Source organism: Rhinolophus ferrumequinum, chromosome 6, assembly GCF_004115265.2.
Source record: "Rhinolophus ferrumequinum isolate MPI-CBG mRhiFer1 chromosome 6, mRhiFer1_v1.p, whole genome shotgun sequence".
Classification (NCBI taxonomy): Eukaryota; Metazoa; Chordata; class Mammalia; order Chiroptera; family Rhinolophidae; genus Rhinolophus; species Rhinolophus ferrumequinum.
In genome coordinates this window covers 29,294,830-29,314,966 of record NC_046289.1, presented here as the reverse complement: position 1 = coordinate 29,314,966, position 20,137 = coordinate 29,294,830, and the positions used below count along the sequence as shown (strand labels likewise).

The 20,137-nt window shown below is 37.2% G+C and overlaps 1 protein-coding gene across 1 annotated transcript; it reads left to right on the top strand.

The window, feature by feature from the left end:
- Window positions 1-81: 81 nt before the first annotated feature.
- On the top strand, window positions 82-18,534 carry EIF2S1 (eukaryotic translation initiation factor 2 subunit alpha). Its single transcript, XM_033108250.1, has 8 exons — window positions 82-222; window positions 4,661-4,902; window positions 8,246-8,325; window positions 10,148-10,299; window positions 13,785-13,891; window positions 15,799-15,896; window positions 16,577-16,720; window positions 17,539-18,534. Exons 2-8 carry the CDS (start codon window positions 4,662-4,664, stop codon window positions 17,662-17,664), a joined length of 948 nt encoding a protein of 315 aa, XP_032964141.1. The 5' UTR covers window positions 82-222; window position 4,661; the 3' UTR covers window positions 17,665-18,534.
- Window positions 18,535-20,137: the final 1,603 nt, after the last annotated feature.

The window sequence follows — 20,137 nt, the reverse complement described above, 5'->3', positions numbered from 1 at the left end:
TCTTCCTTGTTCCCGGAGGACCCGGACTCTATGGTCAGTGACGAAGAGGGCCTCTATTCTGTTGGCGCTTGCGTGAGACGAGGTGGTTCCGCATGCGCGGTAGGGTTGAGCGAAGCGCACGCTGAGGAGGATCGGCGGCTGCTGCGGGTGGATCAAGTCTGATCTCTCGGATTAAAGAGCGCGGCGCGGGACCCCACTGCGGGATCCACAGACATACCTCGGGTAACTAGTCCCCTAGATCGGTTTCTCGAAGAACTCACTTTGGTTGTGTGTAGTGACATGGGTGGTCGAGAGAGGGTAGGCCCCGGGCTAACACCTCTCCCGTCCCTGGGCGAGAAGTGTCTGGACACCACCGACACCCCTGGCGGGCTCCGTGTCGGTCTTCCCGAGTTGCAGGTGGCGTTGTACGAGCGGAGGCACCTCGTGAAGGAAAATGGGCCAAGTGACTGTACAGCCTCTTCAATATGCTTAAAGTTGAGGACTCCTTGCGGTGGGGCGGCCTCGGGAGAACGCTGTGACACTCCTGCACCAGGGCCGAGCGCTGCTCCTTCCCGGCCTGAGAATTCCATCCATCGTTTTTTTGGTTTTGTTTTTTGTTTTTTCCTCTTGCGCTCCAGCAAATACTACCTCTCCGTGGAAACCAGACCGTACACTGCAAGGGACCAGTAGGATGGATCACAGTGTTGACAAAAGCTGTCTCACAAAGGGCCCAAGAGCAGTTTATTCGATACTTTATTTTTAAAAATTGAAGTTCGTTTTACCTTAGCGCTCGAGTTGGGCATTTCTGTGGAATGAGTCACTCCTTGAATTGAAACTAAAACATACTTTTAAAGAGTTTATTACGCTTCGCGTCGGTTTGCTGTATTTCAGCACCGGTGAGAACAGACTTGTAGTATTACATGGTGTGGTCTTACAGTTATGCAAAACTGAAAAGATGGGGGAATTTTGGGGTTAAATACTAATATTCAGCCTGAGGTCTTTTTTGTTACCCCCCCCCCAAAACTTAGGCTACTTTAATGTTGATTAAACAGGAAACATTGTTTCTTGGAGAAAAGATGTAACAGAAAAGTCTGTTTTTTCTCCCGATTGAAGTTGTTATTTAAGGGAAAAAAGTTGTAACTCTGTCTTTCAACGGTGTGGAAATTACTTATATGAGTAGAACTTTACTGCCAATTCTCAGTTCATCTGATGCCAAATGACAATTACTAATTCTCAAAACATCTCAAAAAGGTGCACAGTAATGTTTGTAGATATTGGTGTTTCCTATTTCAACTACAGTGAAATAGTTTGAAAGCTTTGTTGTGTAGCACTCCTATACTAAAAACTAGGATGCAGAGAGCTTAAGTGTTAGAGCTTAATTACAGTTATTGCAAGAATTGTTTCTATCACATAATGCTTTACTTTGGAAAGGGATGTGGATTTCCTGTATCCATTGTGGTGACTTGACCATGCGCTGGTTGTTTTTTTGCTGGTTGTTTTTTTTGTTTTTTTTTTTAATTGGGGACTATTGGGAAACTGTGTTTCTCCAGGGCCCATCAGCTCCAAGTCATTGTCCTTCAATCTGATTGTGGAGGGTGCAGCTCAGCTCCAAGTCCAGCCATGGTTTTCAATCTTTGGTTGCAGGGGGAGCAGCCCACCATCCCATGAGGGAATTGAACCCGCAACCCTGTTTTTCAGAGCTCCTGCTCTGACCAACTGAGTCATCCAGCCACCCCAGACCATGCACTGGTTTAAGAAAGAAGTCCTACCTACCATCTGACAAGGCAAAATTACTGACAATGCAGGTTATTTGAAATTAACTTGGAGTTCAGTTAGTGTATTCTGAAAAATAGGTGTTCTTTACCAAAGAACACATACTGCATTGTAGTACTCTGACATATTGAGGCTCTGAGGGTTAAAAATATTCTGTATTTAATGTCAGAAGACTTGGTTTTAGTTCCTGTTCTCATACTTAAAGATTTGTCCTTAAGGAAGTCACTTAATTCTGGTCCTTGGTTCCCAGTTAATTGATCATTTCACTGTGTTCCTTTCATAATACCTTATATTGCAATTATTTGCTTATTAGTTTGTTTCCCAGTCTTTACTTAAATTTTTTAGGTAGTAGTCTTAATTGTATCAGTAGTGCTTAGTGCATAGTAGATACTAAAAAATGATTTTTTAACAAATCAAGTAACAAATGGAAATAATACTTCCTTTGCCTTTTAATTTCTTATATTTGTGTAGCACATTATACTTTCTAACTGTTTTTACATGCATTTTTGTTTCATGTGATGCTCTCCACAAATCTGTGAGGTACATGCCACAGACTAGAAACTACACTTCAATGGGAATACATTTCCCAAGCAACCACAGCTACGTAGTCAGAGCCAGGACTGGTACCCACATCTATAGCTATTCCCAAAGTTCACTGAGTCTTGACGAGGACTTACTGAGAGCCAAATAAAATAAGTCAAAGTGCTTTGAAAGTTATATAAATGGCCAATGTATACCTAGCTTGTGGCTTCTATTTTCCTGACTGATTTTTTAAAAGTTAGTGTAATTATTACCATAAATAAAGAGATATGTTCAAAATCTATCAATCAACAGGCAGGTTGTTTGTGAAATGTATTCTTTTTGTACTTACCGGCTATTTTCTGTCTTTACTGTAAATAACATCAGCAGTATTCCTTTATTTACCCTACATATTACAAAGAGACTTATACTTCCTAAAGCTGTAACATTTATAGCTCCCTACAGGGTTCTTTTACACTATTGTCTGTTTTCTTTAACCATCAAATTAAGCCTGCCTTCCCCAAAATCATCAGCTTTACTATTTGAAGAAACTTGATAAGTAAATGTGGTTAACACATGTTAAAGCTCTTAAAACTATTTCACACATTTTCATGGCATCATTTATTTTGATACTCAGTTTAAAACATTTTTAGCTCTCAAATTTTAGTACTTTACAGATATTCGACGAGCTTTTTTTTTTAAAAAAAAGCCCTGTTTAAAAATGAAACAACCAGCTCAGCTGTTTCTTGGTGGGTCATTCTGGCCATTGTCTACTTTCCTTTATTTGCTAAATTTCTATTTTGTCAAGCTACAAGAGAAATACATCTCTGTCACTGTTACTAATACGCTGCTTTATTTTATTTTATTTTATTTTATTTTTTGGTTAAACAGGATAGATTAGTACTGAAAGTTTTCACTAACTGTGGTATTCATTGCTCCAGCATTGGATATGTATGTTAATGTTGCTTTTTGTTTAAGATTTTCTGATTGTAATATATTTATAATATTGAGAGAAAATATAGCCTGATGAATAGTACACTATGGTTCTTCATAGGTTCAAATTCTGACACTATCACTTTTTAGCAGTATATAACAGAACAAGTTGCTTAACCTGTGCTTCATTTTCTTCAAATATAAAATGGGGAGAACTAGGGAGAAAGTGGTACCTCAGGGAGACAGGCAGTGGCCAGATCATATAAGACCCTGTAGGTCATAAAAAGATGTATAAATCAGAAGCCACTGGGAAGTTACATACGGATGCAGTTAGCAGTTCTCAAATCACACTGCAGCAGAATTCCAGGGTTCTGTGAACTGGGTGTGGATGTTTTATCTTTATTTCCCAATTATTAAGAAAAAAATAAGTTAGTGATTTTTCACAAATTTTTCATAGGCCTTTAGATCCTATTGCCTGTCTTCTGAGCTTTGACAACAGTAAACTGGTTACGGTTAGCAGAAAAACATGAAAATCATCAACTATGATTAGTTTGAGAGCTTCCCTTTAAAAATATATTTCTACTTATGGTATGATTTCAGGATTGTGGATCATAAAAGGAGTGGTGCTGAAAGTAGGTTGGGTGGATCAAAGGGAATAGTTTTAAATATATATATACTTGGCAGTTAAGAGAAACTTGAACTTTATAGTAATGTAGATCTATAAAGCTATTCTCAAGATTTAGTATACTTATTCAACAAAAGAAAAGAATATTTGGGAGTAATGGGAAAAGTAGAAACTAGAAATTATGGTAATTGTGAATTAAATTCAAGTTTGTTTTAAGAGGGGGAAAAAAATCTGAGAATACGTTTTGGTTAAATTTAATACCTTTCCTGATTAATAAACTTTTAGTTTTTGTCCTGTCATATGATACTGTAATTTTGGCTATACTTACTTATAGGGTGTATCCTTTAATATATGGTTAGGGTTTAAGTAATCAGAAGATTCTTCCCTTTATGTAATGGGTAGTAGCATTACAGTCCTAGCTGATTTGGAGAAAGAACAGCTTTAGAATTTTCTGATAGGTTTATAATAGTAGTGATGCTTCCCATCATTTGTTATTTCTTGAAGTGGTGGTATTAAAATGGTATTTTACTCTTAAGGTGTACCTTTAATCTTTAGGTCTCAGAGGTTAGTTGTACTTTATAGATGGTCATTACTTTTTATGATTCCTCTGAAACTGATGGTAGAGAATCATCCAAGCCTTACAAAAGTGTGGAGCAAAATAAAAATTAAAGCTTGGTTCCTGAACATTATCTGTTTTCTGATACCATTTAAGAAGTTTAAAGAGGTGAGAAGACTAACAACTGCTCACCTTCTGGCAAGATGTAGAAAATGGACATTTCTTTATTTTGACTTTAACTGAGCACTTACTTTATTCTTTTGTTTAAATTTCAGAATGCCGGGTCTAAGTTGTAGATTTTATCAACACAAATTTCCTGAGGTGGAAGATGTAGTGATGGTGAATGTAAGGTCCATTGCTGAAATGGGGGCTTATGTCAGCCTTCTGGAATACAACAATATCGAAGGCATGATTCTTCTTAGTGAGTTGTCCAGAAGGCGTATTCGTTCTATAAACAAACTCATCCGAATTGGCAGGAATGAATGTGTGGTTGTCATTAGAGTGGACAAAGAAAAAGGTAAGTGAGAAAAGTATCTAAAATACAAATTTCAGATTTAAATTGGTTTACAGTAAAATATATTATTTGTAAATTGCCTACGGCCGTAAAAAAACAAACTCCTCCTTTTATACCTAAACTCTTTTACGTACAAAGTTGTTAGAGAAGGATGCCAATTAGCCATCTAAGCAAGATCTCTTAGTAATGGTTTAATTAGTGCATCCCAGGACTAGTTTTTATTATTGGTCAGATAACTTGAATTTTATTTCCAGAGGAATTTTCCATTTAATATTTTCAGGCCATGGTAATTAAACAATTTATAAGTTTTAAATTGCATGGCAGTCTGGGTAACATGGTGAAATCTCTCATTGTCCTGCCCAGGACATGAATCATCCCTTTGTCCAGCGTGTCCACACTATATACTGCCTGCCCATTAGTCACCTGGTTATCATCTCAGTTATCAGATTGACTGTTAAGATATTACAGTGCCTGTGTTCCGATAACCCTTATTTTACTTAATAATGTCCCCAATGTACAAAGTAGTGATGCTGGCATTTGGATGTACCAAAGAGAAGCCATAAAGTGCTTCCTTTAAGTGAAATGGAATGTATGGATAGGGAAAAAAATATTCTCTGTAGGGTTCAGTATGACCCACAGTTACAGGCATCCCCCGGGAGTCTTGGAATGTACCCTGCGGATAAGGGGGGGACAACTGTGTTCCTTAAATTTGAGTAAGTCTTCATATCACTGCCCCAGAAGGACCTAGAATGGTGTCTTATCTTGCATTTCTTTTCTATTATATAAAATATATAACAAAAAGGAATCAAATATATTTTTAACTGTAATCAGAAAAAATACTTGCTTAAACACAATAGATACATATAAGAATAATTTCTATAGCTGCATTATTTGTACAGTATTAATTAAAAACAGGAAACAACAGTCAAAATCGTAAAATAAATCATGGCACATCCATGCAATGCAGTTTTATATAGAAGATCTGAATATTCTGTTGTGGAAAGATGATTGGGGTTGAGATAAGAAAAAAACCAAAGTGCAGAAGATCCCATAGAGGGGATTCATGTCTGATACTAGAAGATTAGGTCCTATTGGAAAAACCTTTAAAAATAACAGCTATAAACCCTGAACAAATATTTTTAAAACTACCTAAAGACAATGGGCATAATCAAAAGCAGGCCGAAACTAAAGGAAGAAAGGAATTTCACTGGCTAAGTTTTACAGCTTTTTGTCTGAATGAATGTTGCAGGTGGCTTCAAGCAGGGCAGCTAATGGTAGACCTACAGTCTTAATGACTTGAGAACAGTTCTGGACAGCCATAGAAGTGATAGAGATTAGAGAAAGGAGAGACACAGAGGGAGAAACCCTAAATTTATATATAAAATCTACTCAAATCTCTGGCTGACCCCTGAACTACTAATACAGAGAGGGTAGACTGCAAGCAATCCAACAGGGTAAAAATCTAAATAGATCTTGGTGGCTTTCCACTTGAAACAGAGCTTATAGTTTTGAAACCAGACAAATAACTGCCTGCTAAAACAAAATAAGTATCCTTAATAAAAACATAAAGGAATTCACAATGATCAGGATACAATCCAACTACTAAACATTTGAAGAAACAAGAAATTATGACCCATACAGAAGAGAAAAGACAATCAATGGAGAGTGACCTAGAGTATCCCTTATGTTGGAATTAGCAGATAAGGATTTTAAAGCAGATACTACAACTGCTCAAGGATATTAGATATTTTCCTAATCATTACAATCATATTTTTGCTTGTAACGAACAAAATGAAATCTCAGTAGAGAAATTAGAAACTCGCACAAAGCACTAAATATAAATTCTACAAATCAGAAATGTAATATCTAAAAAATTCACTGGGTGGGGCTAACAGATTAAAGATTACAGAAGTCTCAGTGAAACCTGAAGATAGTTCATTTAAAAAGAACCAATCTGAAGAACAGTAAAAAAGCAACCTGTCAAATATCAAAGCTCTGCTCCAAAAGAAAAGGAGAGAAAGAGCAGAAGAAATCATGGCCAAAAGTTTCTCCTATTTGCGGAAAAAACATAAATTTACAAATTGGAAAAGCTCAGCTAACCTCAAGCAGGATTAATACTAATAAGACCGCATCTAGGCACATCAGACTATTGAAAAACAGAGACAGAGAAATCTTGAAAGTAGCCAAAGGAAGATTGCACATTATTTACAGGGGAGCAGTAATACAAATTACAGTGGCATTCTTATTGGAAGGAATGGAGGTCAGCACATTGAATGACACCTTTAAAGCACTAAAAGAAAAAACTGTCAAACCAGAATTCTGTAACTGAAGAAAATATTTCAACAATAAAGATCAAAATGAGACATCTTCAGGTAAATAGAAACTAAGAGGATTTATTATCAAATAGACCTACATTATAGGAAATGGGAGAGGAAGTTGTTCAGGTCAAAGAGATGTGATGCCTAAAATCGAAAATATGTAGGTAAATTTTAATGATCACTTTTTTCCTCCTAAATTCTTTAAAATACACGTAACTGTTTGTCTCATTTTGTACCCGTGGGATCGTAATTTATGGAGGTGACTGATGACATGGAGAGGCCAATGCCATTGAAAGAAGATTTTTTTCTCACTTAAGAGAAGGACACCATGTGCCATGCAGGGCCACATGAAGCTCCACATGTGGTCAGGAGGCGGAAGGAGCCGTGGGAAAGTCTAGGCCAGAGCGTGTATTGAGATGTCCACAGAAAAGGCAAGGCAGGTCAGGGTAAACAGTTTAGGGTTGGCTAGTTTGAATAGTTTGTTCAGGCATTGGGGCATCAGGCTATTCTGGTTGTCTGGTACCTGGCCTTGGCTGATTTAGGGTAGGGGGAATATTGGTTTGGTGTGTGAGACTTTGATGAGATAGTTGGGGGTGTGGGCTCTGGGTTTTTTAGTTTGCATATGAAAGGCTGTCGCAGGTGAGCCCTTAGCTGTCTCTAAGAATTGTCTAGCTCTAGGATGGGGAGTCTCTCCCCACCTAGTCATCCAGGCTGCAAATGTCATAGCATCAAGAATACTGAAAACACAGTTAATGCAATTGACACTATGATAAATGGATGCCAGATAGACAAATATCGAGTCTTTATTAGGTCCCTCCACTGAGGTAATAGAGAGTATACAATTACATGATAATAAAGACATGCATTTCTGAAAACAAAAACTTTCTCATCTTATGCATTATTTTGTTGGTGCGATTTTAGTGGGGAGTAAGTGCAAAGATGACAACCAAACAAGCGGGTTGTGAAAATATGTCGCAGTGATATGCTGACACCTGAACAAAGATCACTTTTTCAAAACTTTCTTACAGGGTATATTGATTTGTCAAAAAGAAGAGTTTCTCCAGAGGAAGCAATCAAATGTGAAGATAAATTCACCAAATCCAAAACTGTAAGTTGATTTTTGAGTCAGATCAATCCACTATTTGGATGTGCTTAATAAATAATCAGCATGCCATGTTCCTGGCAAAAGAACAAAAAACAAAACCTACATTTTTTGTAACTGTATATTTTCATTTTGAGTTACATGTTACATAGAAAAATAATTTAAAAGACTTAATTTCAAATGATTTTGACTATACTGTTTTAGTTTCGTGGTGTTGCTTATGAGCTAATAGTCTCAAAACAGTACTGGACATTCGTGTTTTTAAGCTTTTTTAGGAATAAATTAACTATGTGTGATTTCAGCTGATTTGGCTTGTCATACATTTAGTTCTTGAGTTTCGTCCCTATTCTGGGTAAGAGTCACAGAGACAGCTAGCTGTTGTATGTAAGAATGAACAAAGGTTTGTAAAATGTATTTGAATCCAGGTTATTTTTCTTCCTTTTTTGTTATTTTTGCTGTAATTTTCTACTTCTCCATAGTCAGCATGAATAAAGCAAGAACAGCCATTTCTATATTCTTCATCTTCTCATTTCTATATTCTTCATCTTATCTTCTCTCTGTGTTCTTCTATTCTCTGGTCCTATTTATTGTCCTTCATTCCCTAGCTCCTCAGTTCTTAATGGCACTATTTCCATTGTTTCTGTTTTCTTTGCCCTTCTCTTGTGTCTTTTGTTCTCTTCTGCCACATGTTTCTGTCCTCAAGATAAAATGCCAAGAAAACAATGTTTAGAAGATTTTTAAAATCTTGCTTAATCTAGTAAAAGAGAATAAAAATCTAAAAGCCATCAGATCATTACCCAATCTTTCCCTTTGTTTTAAAACTGGTGTGTTTACTATCACTGCAGTGTGGTTTACACATTCAGTAGTACTCTCGGTGAAATCCCTTTGTAGTGAACTCTAGGACCGTGCCGCTCAGAATATAGTCTCTGAGCCAACAGATTGGCATCATCGGACTGTTCATGAGAAATGCAGGGGCTTGGATCCCACCAAGTTTGAGAATCCAAGTTTGAGAAGCACTGCTCTAGGAAAACATCCATTTTGTTTTATCACCTGAGGATATTGTAAAATAAATATGTTAGTAAATTTTATCAGGATGATAAGATGATAGAATGAACAGGTACTATGTTAGTACCTCTCCTCGCTCAGTTTCATCTAAAACTAACCTCTTGTTTCCTTTGCCTCACAATTCTGTAATTAACACGAAAACCTCCTTCCTTATACTCTTTCTCTTCATCAGCCCTTTTATTCTTAGTATTTTAGAAAAAGTTTGGCAGCAGTGGGTAAGACTGAAGGATAACTGTTAAATGATAACAGAGCAAACGATACTAAAATCTCAATCCTGATTCCATTATCTCATAGGGAGTAGTAGTAATAGTAGTTTATATTTGTTTAACAGGATTTGTATAATATAAAATTTTATGCATTTGTATAAATCATTTGTATAGTTTTTAATTTATAGTGTGCATTTGTATGTATTTGATCTATCTAAGAGCTTTGTGCAGTAAAAAGAAGAGATACTAGTATCTCCATTTTCCAGATGAGGAAACAAATTCAGAGAGCTTAATTGATCCCAGCCAAGACTCGATCTGGGTCTTGGAATTCTAAATTCTGTACTATTTCTACTTGTTGTACCCACTTGAGTTTATTATGGGAAAACAAGTATTTCTGTATGGAGAAAGAATTTGTTGGACGGCATTCCTTTATTAAGGAATTATTGTAGTCACATTAACTTAAGGTTTTTAGATGTTGTCTACTAAAGTGTAAAAATATCTATTTTTTAAATAGCTCCCTTTCCTCTGAATTGTTGAACTCTTCATTTTGTTTCTAGGTTTACAGCATTCTTCGTCATGTTGCTGAAATGTTAGAATACACCAAGGATGAACAGCTGGAAAGCCTGTTCCAGAGAACTGCTTGGGTCTTTGATGACAAGTACAAGAGACCTGGTTATGGTGCCTATGATGCATTTAAACATGCAGTCTCGTAAGAACACTTTTTTAGCTTTGCTCCTATCTTCATATCCCAGCTGCTGGGTTGAGAGCCTAATATTGAATAGCACATCTATGTCTTAAATCCTTGCGAAATTTAGATTAAAATATTTCAGTATAAAAGGCCCATGATATGGGCCAATCCTATATAGACCCTATATAATTTTGTATATTATACCGTTTCCCCAAAAATAAGACCTAGCCGGACAATCAGCTCTAATGCATCTTTTGGAGCAAAAATTAATATAAGTCCCGGGACTTATATTAATTTTTGCTCCAAAAGATGCATTAGAGCTGATTGTCCGGCTAGGTCTTATTTTCGGGGAAACACGGTAGTTATATAGTTTCATAAACACTACTCCCTACACTTTTCCTTCTCCTAGTTTTTTTATTGTCTTAGGTGACTTCAGGGCCAAGGTAGATGTCTCATCTAAAACTCTAACCTCTTGTTTCCTTTGCCTCACAATTCTGTAGACCTTAGCCCATGCCACTTCAGCCAGTCTTGCATATAGCCTCACCCTGGGTTTGTTATCACCAGGATTTACTCTGCCTCTAAAACCTTTAATTCACACATTCTTTTTTTTTTTTTTTTTTTTACCACAGACTCCGTCCTTACATCTCCGACAGTCCTACTCTGTGTCTTAATTCTTATGTCATGCTCTGATTCCAAACCTTCTTTTCTCCCTATATTTTCACCCTTTCCTGCTTTTCCTTTCTTACTCAGCATAGATGCACCAAGATCCATCATTTCAACAACTGTCTTGCCAATACCATGAGCTTTTGCCCCGTTTTTCCCTCTGTTAAATCCAGCTTTCGATCGATGTTCCAGCCTTTTCTGCACTTGTAGACTGCTGGATGGGTGCTGCTAGGGAAAAACCACAGCCTTGCAGGTTGGTGCCCCTGCATATTTGTGCTCTCCAACCTCTGCTGGGCCTTCACTGCTGCCCCACATTCTCTCTGCTCCTGGTCAGTTCTTCCTCCTATTCTTAGAAGAGTATTTCAGAGCTTTTCCATTCTCTTCCTCAGATAGCCACTCTCCCACTCTTCCCTCACTTTGACCTGGTGCACTCACTGCCTGTTTTATAAAGAAATTAGAATCCATTACACAGGATCTTCCCATTACCTCAGCAAACTTATCTCCATCCCACCTGTCATTACCTCCTATGCTCCTGACACTGGAATTCATATCCTTCCTGCTCAGACTGATCTTACCACCTATGCCCAGCTACGACTCAGGGACCTCTTTCTATCTCTTATTCTTTCCCTTTATTGGTTTTGCTCCATCAGCATAGAAAAGACTAATTTCTCCCATGTACACTAAAAAACAAACTTCTCAACCTTCTCTCTACTTTCTCCTGTAGCAAGCACTGTGTCCTCCTCTTAACAGCCAGACTCCTTCAGTTCTCTGTACTTAACTGTCTCCACATCTGCACCTCCCACTTCTTCCTGAATGTTCTTGCTCCACAGGCAGCCTCCTCATTGCACTAAGGTTACTTTCCCATCCTTGTGCTGCCCAGAGGTGATGGTCCCCTTAGCTCTCAGAATGGCCTAGTGGGGTGGCGACTGTTAAAACCTGCAGCGGCCCGGCTCATTTGGTTCTCTAAATACCTTCCAGTTTAGCCCCACATGTGATTTTTTTTTTTTTAATACGTTGTGGGAGAGGTGAGAATAGTAATAATTATAATAGCTAACATTTATATAATTCTCCCAGCAACCTATGGTGTAAGTGCTATTAATCCTTACAGAGGAGGAAATTGAGGCAGAGTAAATAATTTGTCCAAATTCATACAGCAAATGGTAGAGCCAGGATTCAAACCCTGACATTCTGGCTGCGTCCAGAGTGTATGCTATTAACCATTAAGCACTGCTTTATATTCCTGTCCTCCCTGACTTCTGTCCTGCACTCTTTAATCCGTACATGTCTTAACGTGGCTTGTTGTCATCTGGCCCTGGCTTACCTCTCTAGCGTCCACCTCCAGCACTCCCTGCATTCCCGCTCCTCCTTAATATATATTCCCTTTCCCTTCACTTGCTTCTCTTGCTTCATCAGTCATGTAGCGACTATCCGAATTTAAGTAATGCTGATTCTTTGCCGCATGTGCTTCACATTTTTCTTTTAAATAAGAAATAGTTTCTGAGATAGTTGGAAATAATGTTTTACCCTTCCCAACCCATTCCCTTGACTCATCAGTGGTAACTACTATTTTGAAATTAGTTTGGATCATTATAATTTATGTTTTTATGGTTTTAATATGTGTATTCATAAAGTACATATAGAATCATTTTTGTATTTAGAATTTCTCCAAATTGATGTGCGTATGCCTACTTCACATTAATTTCTATATAGTATTTTATTGTGAGAATATGTTTGTCTGTTTCTCTATTGAGAGATACGTAGGTAATCCCGCTTCCCCCGCTCCTCCTCCCCATTTTTCAAACAATGCTATGACGAATACATGTCTGTGTGTACACGTTTGGGAGTTTCTAAGGTATATACCTAGGAATACAATGGTTGGGTCGTAGCATTAATTATATGCATCTTTAAATTTACTCAGTTTTAGCAAAATACTCTCCAAATTGGTTCTGTAATTTATAATCCCTCTAGCAATTGTATGAGCATTCCTATTTCTCTTCATCCTCTCCAACGTTTGGTGTAGGTCTCAGATTTTTTTTTCCTTTTGCCAAATTGATGGATGTACAGTAGTATCTTGTTTTGATTTGCATTCTCTTGGTTGTTGGTGAATTGAACAGTCTTTCATATGTTTATTGACCGTTTATATATTTCTTCTGTGAAACATCTGTTCATCTCATTTGCCCATTTTCTGTTGGTTTGTCTTCTTTTGCTTTGTAGGTATTAGTTGAATGAAAGTTCCCTCTATCCAAATTCTTCTGCTTTTCATTCCTTAACCCAGGCTTTTTAAGCCTGGTGCTTGCTCATGCCATTCCTTTTCTAATATATCATACCTTTCTTAAAACAGTTCTATCTTTGCTTGTTAAAGTCCTAGCATTCTTTTACTCATTTTATTTTTTTCATTTTTTCAACCGTGCCATTGACTCAGACTCTGGTCGCTGTCTTGTGGCATTTAAGAGGATCAGGTGAAAATGCTTCTTTATCCATGAAGCCTTTCCTGACTCAGTAACTGGAAGTAATATCTTCCTCTCCTGATTTCCAAGGATGCAGTTTTATTTTTAAATTTTTTCCATGTTTTCGTTCTTTTCAAGCTAGATTAGCTCATTTAATACCACAATCCAGTGAGATATAGTTTCATCCTCATTTTACACATTTGGAAACTGAGGTTTGGAAAGGCCCAAAAACATATAGTTATTAAAGTGCAAAGCTAGGATTTGAACTCTAATTCTGACACTAAAGCCTGTACTCTTAAACATTCTGTGCATTCTGTGGTATTATGTTTGCTACTGCAATTATCAGGAAAATAACCTTGACCTTTTGTTGGGTTTTTTGTTTGTTTTTTAAATCAGAGACCCATCTATTTTGGATAGTTTAGATTTGAATGAACGTGAACGGGAAGTACTCATTAAGAATATTAATAGGCGTTTGACACCACAGGCTGTCAAAATTCGAGCAGGTAAATAATTTTTTTAATTATGTTAAAAGATTTTACATGTTTGAAAAAAGGCTGTTAAATAATGAGCCTTACCAAACAGTGTGTTACATCAACATCTGCAAGTTCTTCTAAATGTGTATTTTTCATAAAAAAAGTTTAAGAAATTATTTTTGCTTCTACTGAATCATCCTAAAATGTATGTATTGACACAAATTGAAACTGCCATATATAAGTTTAGCTAACCTTAAGTTAGCCCTTTTTTTTAAGGGGGCTAGTTGCATGCTTTAAAATATTCTAACAATACAGTAATATCCTCCCATGTCCCTGGATTAATAGTTTGGAATATTTTCTTTCAGACATTTTTCCTAACTTATATACTGTGTAGAAATGTATGCTGTTTACACTCAGATATAACTTTTGTTTTCACAAAGATGGGATCATACTATGCAAAGTTTTCTCCAACTAGCTTTTTCCACTTGGTATATCATGGCTGCCCTTCCATGTAGAACATTGGAATACTTTTCATTCTTTTTAATTGCTGGTAACACTCCATAGAATGATAAACCTTAACAGAAACCAGCCCTCTCTTGCAGAATGTGTAGGTTGTGCCAAGTTTTTGTTTTTTTTTTTTTTAAAAGCAACCCTTTCCATATTTATTTATTTATTTATTTTATTGGATTGGGGAACAGTGTGTACTTCCAGGACTTTCTTCCAAGTCAAGTTATTGTCCTTTCAATCTTAGTTGTGGAGGGTGCCGTTCAGCTTCAAGTTGTTGTCCTTTCAGTCTTAGTTGTAAAGGGTGCAGCTCAGCCCCAGGTCCAGTTGCCGTTACTAGTTGCACGGGGCACAGCCCACCATCCCTTGTGGGAGTCGAACCGGCAACCTTCTGGTTGAGAGAACACGCTCCAACCAACTGAGCCATCCAGGAGCTCAGCGGCAGCTCAGCTCAAGGTGCTGTGTTCAATCTTAGTTGCAGGGGGCGCTGCCCACCATCCCTTGCAGACTCGAGGAATTGAACTGGCAACCTTGTGGTTGAGAGCCCACTGGCCCATGTGGGAATCGAACCGGCAGCCTTCGAGTTAGGAGCATGGAGCTCTAACTGCCTGAGCCACCGGGCCAGTCCCCCCAAGTTTTTAATTACTGGAAAAACCCTATAAATTAATACCCTTATACATATATACTAACCCATTTATGTAAGTGTTCTGTAAGGCAAATTCCTAAAAGAAAAATTGCTAGGTGAAAGTGTATGCAACTTCTGAATTGTTCTAAACAATTTGCAATTATTGTTTCATTCAGTCTTTAAAATACTCTCCATTTTATAAACAAGAAACTGAGGTACAGAGAGGTTGGAATCATGATTCATGGCAGCACATGGTAGCCAACTACAGCACTCAGCAGCTCATGCCAACCTCCGGCTCACAGCAGCCCAGCTCCAGGGAGAGCTGTTGTTCACAATTTTAGCTGTAGGGCGCAGCTCACTGGCTCATGTGGGAATCAAACCAGAGACCTCGGCGTTAGGAGCATAGTGCTCCAACCACCTGAGCCACCAGGCCGGTCCTTAACTTTTTATTTATTATTTTAAGTGTGTTTTTCCAGGACCCGTCAGCTCTAAGTCCAGTAGTTGTTTCAATCTAGTTGTGGAGGGAGCAGCTCACCATTGCCCATGTGGGGATCGAACCGGCGACCTTGTTGTTAAGAGCACCGTGCTCTAACCAACTGAGCTAACCAGCCACCCCCATATTCATATAGTCTTTAATTATAAAAGTTAATAGCCAGGATTGGTCTGTAATTGAAAAGATGATGAAAGCTTTCATAAGTGTTTAAATACTCATATATTTGCCCCATCTCTGATTTCTTTTACGCCTTTAAATTTTTATTTTATTTTTTTGCATTTTTTGGTATAAGCTTTTGAATTTTTATAATTTTAGATATTGAAGTGGCTTGTTATGGTTATGAAGGCATTGATGCCGTAAAAGAAGCCTTGAGAGCAGGTTTGAATTGTTCTACAGAAACCATGCCCATCAAGGTAAGTAGCCAGTTTTCTCCCTCCCTGCTGAAATACCCACCTAAACCAAATCAGGTTTTATTTTTGATCATGTTTCGGAACTATTATTATGAAAAGTGGTTCTTGGTGATACAGTATTTCCAGGGGATGTTAAAATCATGTATAGGGTTTTTGTTGTAGCTACTAATTACTGTTACAAGGGTGGAGATTCCAATTGCTATTTAGTGCCAGAGGACTCCTTTACATACCCATAATACTCATAGAATCTTGGAAAGGGCAACATATTCTCTCATATTCACATACAACTTTTAGGAGGTTTGGTCTTTCATTAGCAATCAAATTAACTCAATGGTGGTTACTCATTGTAAGAATTTCTGTCAGTTTAGTGTAGAACCAAATAGGAATTTTTGTTTGTTTTAAAGATAAATCATCCATTATGCTGATGATGGCTGTAGTTAGTTTAGCCACCAAAGACACCCAAAAGTTGTGATTCTTCATATGCAGTATTGCAGTGGGCTTGATTAGATCACTGTATCAACTTTTGCTATAATAACAAACCACCCCAAATGGCTGGCCTATAGAATTGGGAGTTAAGTTTTGGGGTGATTTGCTAAGGCAGCAGATTAGCAAAATAAGTCTTGAACATCCTAATAGTTGTGAGTTCTTTCGGTATACTCGTAAATGACGTTTTGTCTTCGTAGATTAATCTAATAGCCCCTCCTCGGTATGTGATGACAACAACAACCCTGGAGAGAACAGAAGGTCTCTCTGTCCTCAATCAGGCTATGGCTGTTATAAAAGAAAAGATTGAGGAAAAGAGGGGCGTCTTCAATGTGCAAATGGAGGTGAGAGCATTACTGTTTTTGCCTTATTCTTACCGAAGTTTTTAAGAAAATTAAATCATCTGAATGATTTGCATTCTAAAATCTTAAAACATAGGATACATTTAGGATTACTATTCTGCTACCCATAAAATAATTATTGACTTAGAGGGTTTCTGAAAGGGCATTTTATAAGTAAATAAGAACTATATCATAGGACGGGTATTAAACTGTGGTCACTGGTGTTGTTAGAGTCCACCCCCCACCCCCACCCCTGAGGTGAAAAAATAGACAATGAAAATGAGTGATTAGTTATTGTCAGAAATTAATGTGAAATACTTAAAATTTGACCTCAGGATTAGAAACAGGAGTAGTTGCCTATATTTCCCTCATCTCAACAAAAATGAAACCTAATTTTCACATAAAAATATTTGTGTAAATACATATATACATATAATTCCTTCTGTGAAAAGAAATAGTAAATAATTTACTTTGAACCTAGAAGATGCATTTTTACAAGAAGTCTTTTTATGGGTTTGAAAGATAATAGCCACTGAGATTTTCATATATCTTCATTATTAGCCTGTAAAAATGACTAGTATTTGATTTTAATGCACACGTATTTCTTTTTTCTGTATTATTCTCATAAATTTCTTCCGTTATTGATCTAATGGAATTTATCAGTGATATGTCATCACTCAAAAGTGAATAGATAATGGCAGAGTTGTTAGAAAGAAAAATGTTTCTTTAAGAGTTAATATGCTGGGCAATGATAGTATTGAAAGTGAGTTTTGTGTACTATTTAACGACTTTACTTTGAAATTATGCCTCTGCTTCCACAGCCCAAAGTGGTCACAGATACAGATGAGACTGAACTTGCAAGGCAGATGGAGAGGCTTGAGAGAGAAAATGCAGAAGTGGATGGAGATGATGATGCAGAAGAAATGGAAGCCAAAGCCGAAGATTAATTTTATGGGAAACAAGAGTCCAGTTTAAGGAACACAGAGCAGCCCTTGCTGGCTGGAAACCCTAGACTTAAAAGTTTTCCAGTATTGAAAACGTCAAAGCTGAATATTTTTTATTTCCAAGTATTTAAAGGTTCCAACAGACCAAAACGTGCAATGCCCTCCTAAATGTCAGCTGTCCTCACACAGTAGCTCCAGCACATTGAGCATTTTTTAAGGGAGTGGCCTAATTTCACTGGAGACAAATCTTCAGGTTAAGAACAGTCATAAAATTGGGTTTGTGATTGCCATTTCTGATGTCTCCAGATTGATACCCCTTTGCCTCCCATGAAATTTACCAGGGGCACCCAAAGCAAACAATCCCAACCTTTCTATATAAAATGTATCAAACAAACATTAAATAAATTTCTGGGATATTTAACTATAGGCTTCTTCCTTCTTGTCACCAGTAAAAGCATTATGATTACTAAGACCCTAATTCTGTTCATTTTAGTCTAGATGTAGAACTGTAAGGGCAGTTAGGTGACCAAAGGATCTATACATCAGATCCTTTCAGGAGGAGAGGGCTTAGAGAAAATAATTTTAACCATAGTGAAAGCTGACTCTTAGAGGGAAAAAACCTTAAAATGCAATTAAAGAACTACATTGGTTGTTTGCCTCTTACGTGTTTGAGACTGATGAAAGCATGTATGAGGGAGAATTTATCACACTGGTCCTAGTTGGTGTACTAAGCTGCTTGCCTTGAGTTTGTAATTCAGGGTGGTAAAGTGTTTTTGCTTTGTTTTGTTTTTTAATATGCTGCTGCTTTATAGTTATTTTAGTATCATCGTCCAACTTGATTTTTTTTTCCATTAAAATATTCACTAGATGCCACCTAGAGCTTCAGTTCTCATTGTAACAGAGTAGGGATCTTTTTGAACACAATTACAATGATCTTTCAACATTTCCATCATTTTTATATTTAAGAACTAATTATCTTAAAGGTATATAAGTTTAAAGGTAAATAACAAATAGGAAGGTAAGTAAAATTTATGGTTTGAAGTTACAGCTACAGCAGCCAGAGTGTAGAAAGTCTTGAGTTACTTTGGTCTTTATAGATTTAATCTCTTAGGATACATGAAGTACTGGATATATTAATTTTACACTGGATATATTAATTTTAATTGCTAAGAATAGCTATTTAAATACTTACAAACCTACCCACCTTTTGTCCAGGACTAGACTTAATATTAAAGGGACTGGAAAGCAGAAGAGTGTGTTGGTGAGACAGTTTGTGCCATATGTGACGGGTGTCCCTTTTTTATGTTAGCAGCCTTTACTAGCTGTTTGAATCCACAAGCCTGACTGCCATTTCTGCAAGGGAGCCATGATTGCTAGCTAGCATGCCATACTGGGAATATTTAGAAGAGAATTGATGTACTCAAAATTGGTACATAATTTTCACCTCGGTCTTTCTGAGGAGTCAAAAAAACAAGTCTAAAGCTCAGCATCAAGATATCATCAAAATATATAATGGGTGCTCCTTAAATGCTTGCTGTAGGCAGGGGAATTGAATTTTGTTTACTGAGTATTTTTATACTTCAAAAGCCATAACTTAAGAAATATTGGTGGCCTTCATGGTGAGTGATTTTTCCCATGCAGGCCTTTTGCTCAGTTCCACACAGTTTTGCAAATTCATGACCCTTGCCAGAGAAAAGATCAGTACCTCAGTGCTACCTTGAAGGGAGAACTAACTAAACTTAAAGCGTACACATGCCCTGCTGACCAAAAAGTATCTCTTTCAAATATGAGGAAAAGATACACAGCCAGCTCCAAACAACTTGAGGAATAGATTGACAGACAATTGACCAATTTATCCAAATCTTGGATCTCTTCCCCCAAAAGTCTCTTCATTAAAAATGATAATTTCATGTCCCCATTCTGCCTTTGAGGTCAAGTGGTTATCAACTCAACAAAATTAGCAATAGCTTGGGTCTTATACATAATTAATTGAAATAATTGAAAATGACTGACAAAAAGTATGAACATTCAAACCCTTTTGGTAATGTTTTATAGCAAAACAAGACAAACCAATACTTGATATGGATAATGCTCAGACATTTAGTGGGAACCTCCAGAGAGAGATGCTTAGCACTACATAATGATAAGCAGTACAGTTATTACTCAGCTGCCATACTTCCAGACACCTTGATTTAGCTACTTCTACATCAAGAACAATTGAACTAAAATTGTATGGAGTTTTTAAAAATTCAAATGCTAGTACTTTGGTAAGAGCTGTTTCCTGGTTTGTCTCAAGGCGACCATCAATTTCTCAATTCATGAGGATTCTGATACCTATACAGAGTAGGGTGCAGTTGTGCCAATTTGGAGTCAAGCCATCAAACCAGATGCAGTTGAATTTAGATAAACACTTGTTGATATTCAAAAAGCAATAAAGAAACATTCCAGAGACAGACCTTGGTAAAATGCCAAATGG

Excerpts from the sequence above, each read along its gene's own strand:
- EIF2S1 (XM_033108250.1), top strand. The coding sequence starts at position 4,662 with ATGCCGGGTCTAAGTTGTAGATTTTATCAACACAAATTTCCTGAGGTG. Across the intron at positions 4,903-8,245 it reads TAGAGTGGACAAAGAAAAAG|GGTATATTGATTTGTCAAAA; the intron begins GTAAGTGAGAAA and ends ACTTTCTTACAG. Across the intron at positions 8,326-10,147 it reads AATTCACCAAATCCAAAACT|GTTTACAGCATTCTTCGTCA; the intron begins GTAAGTTGATTT and ends TTTTGTTTCTAG.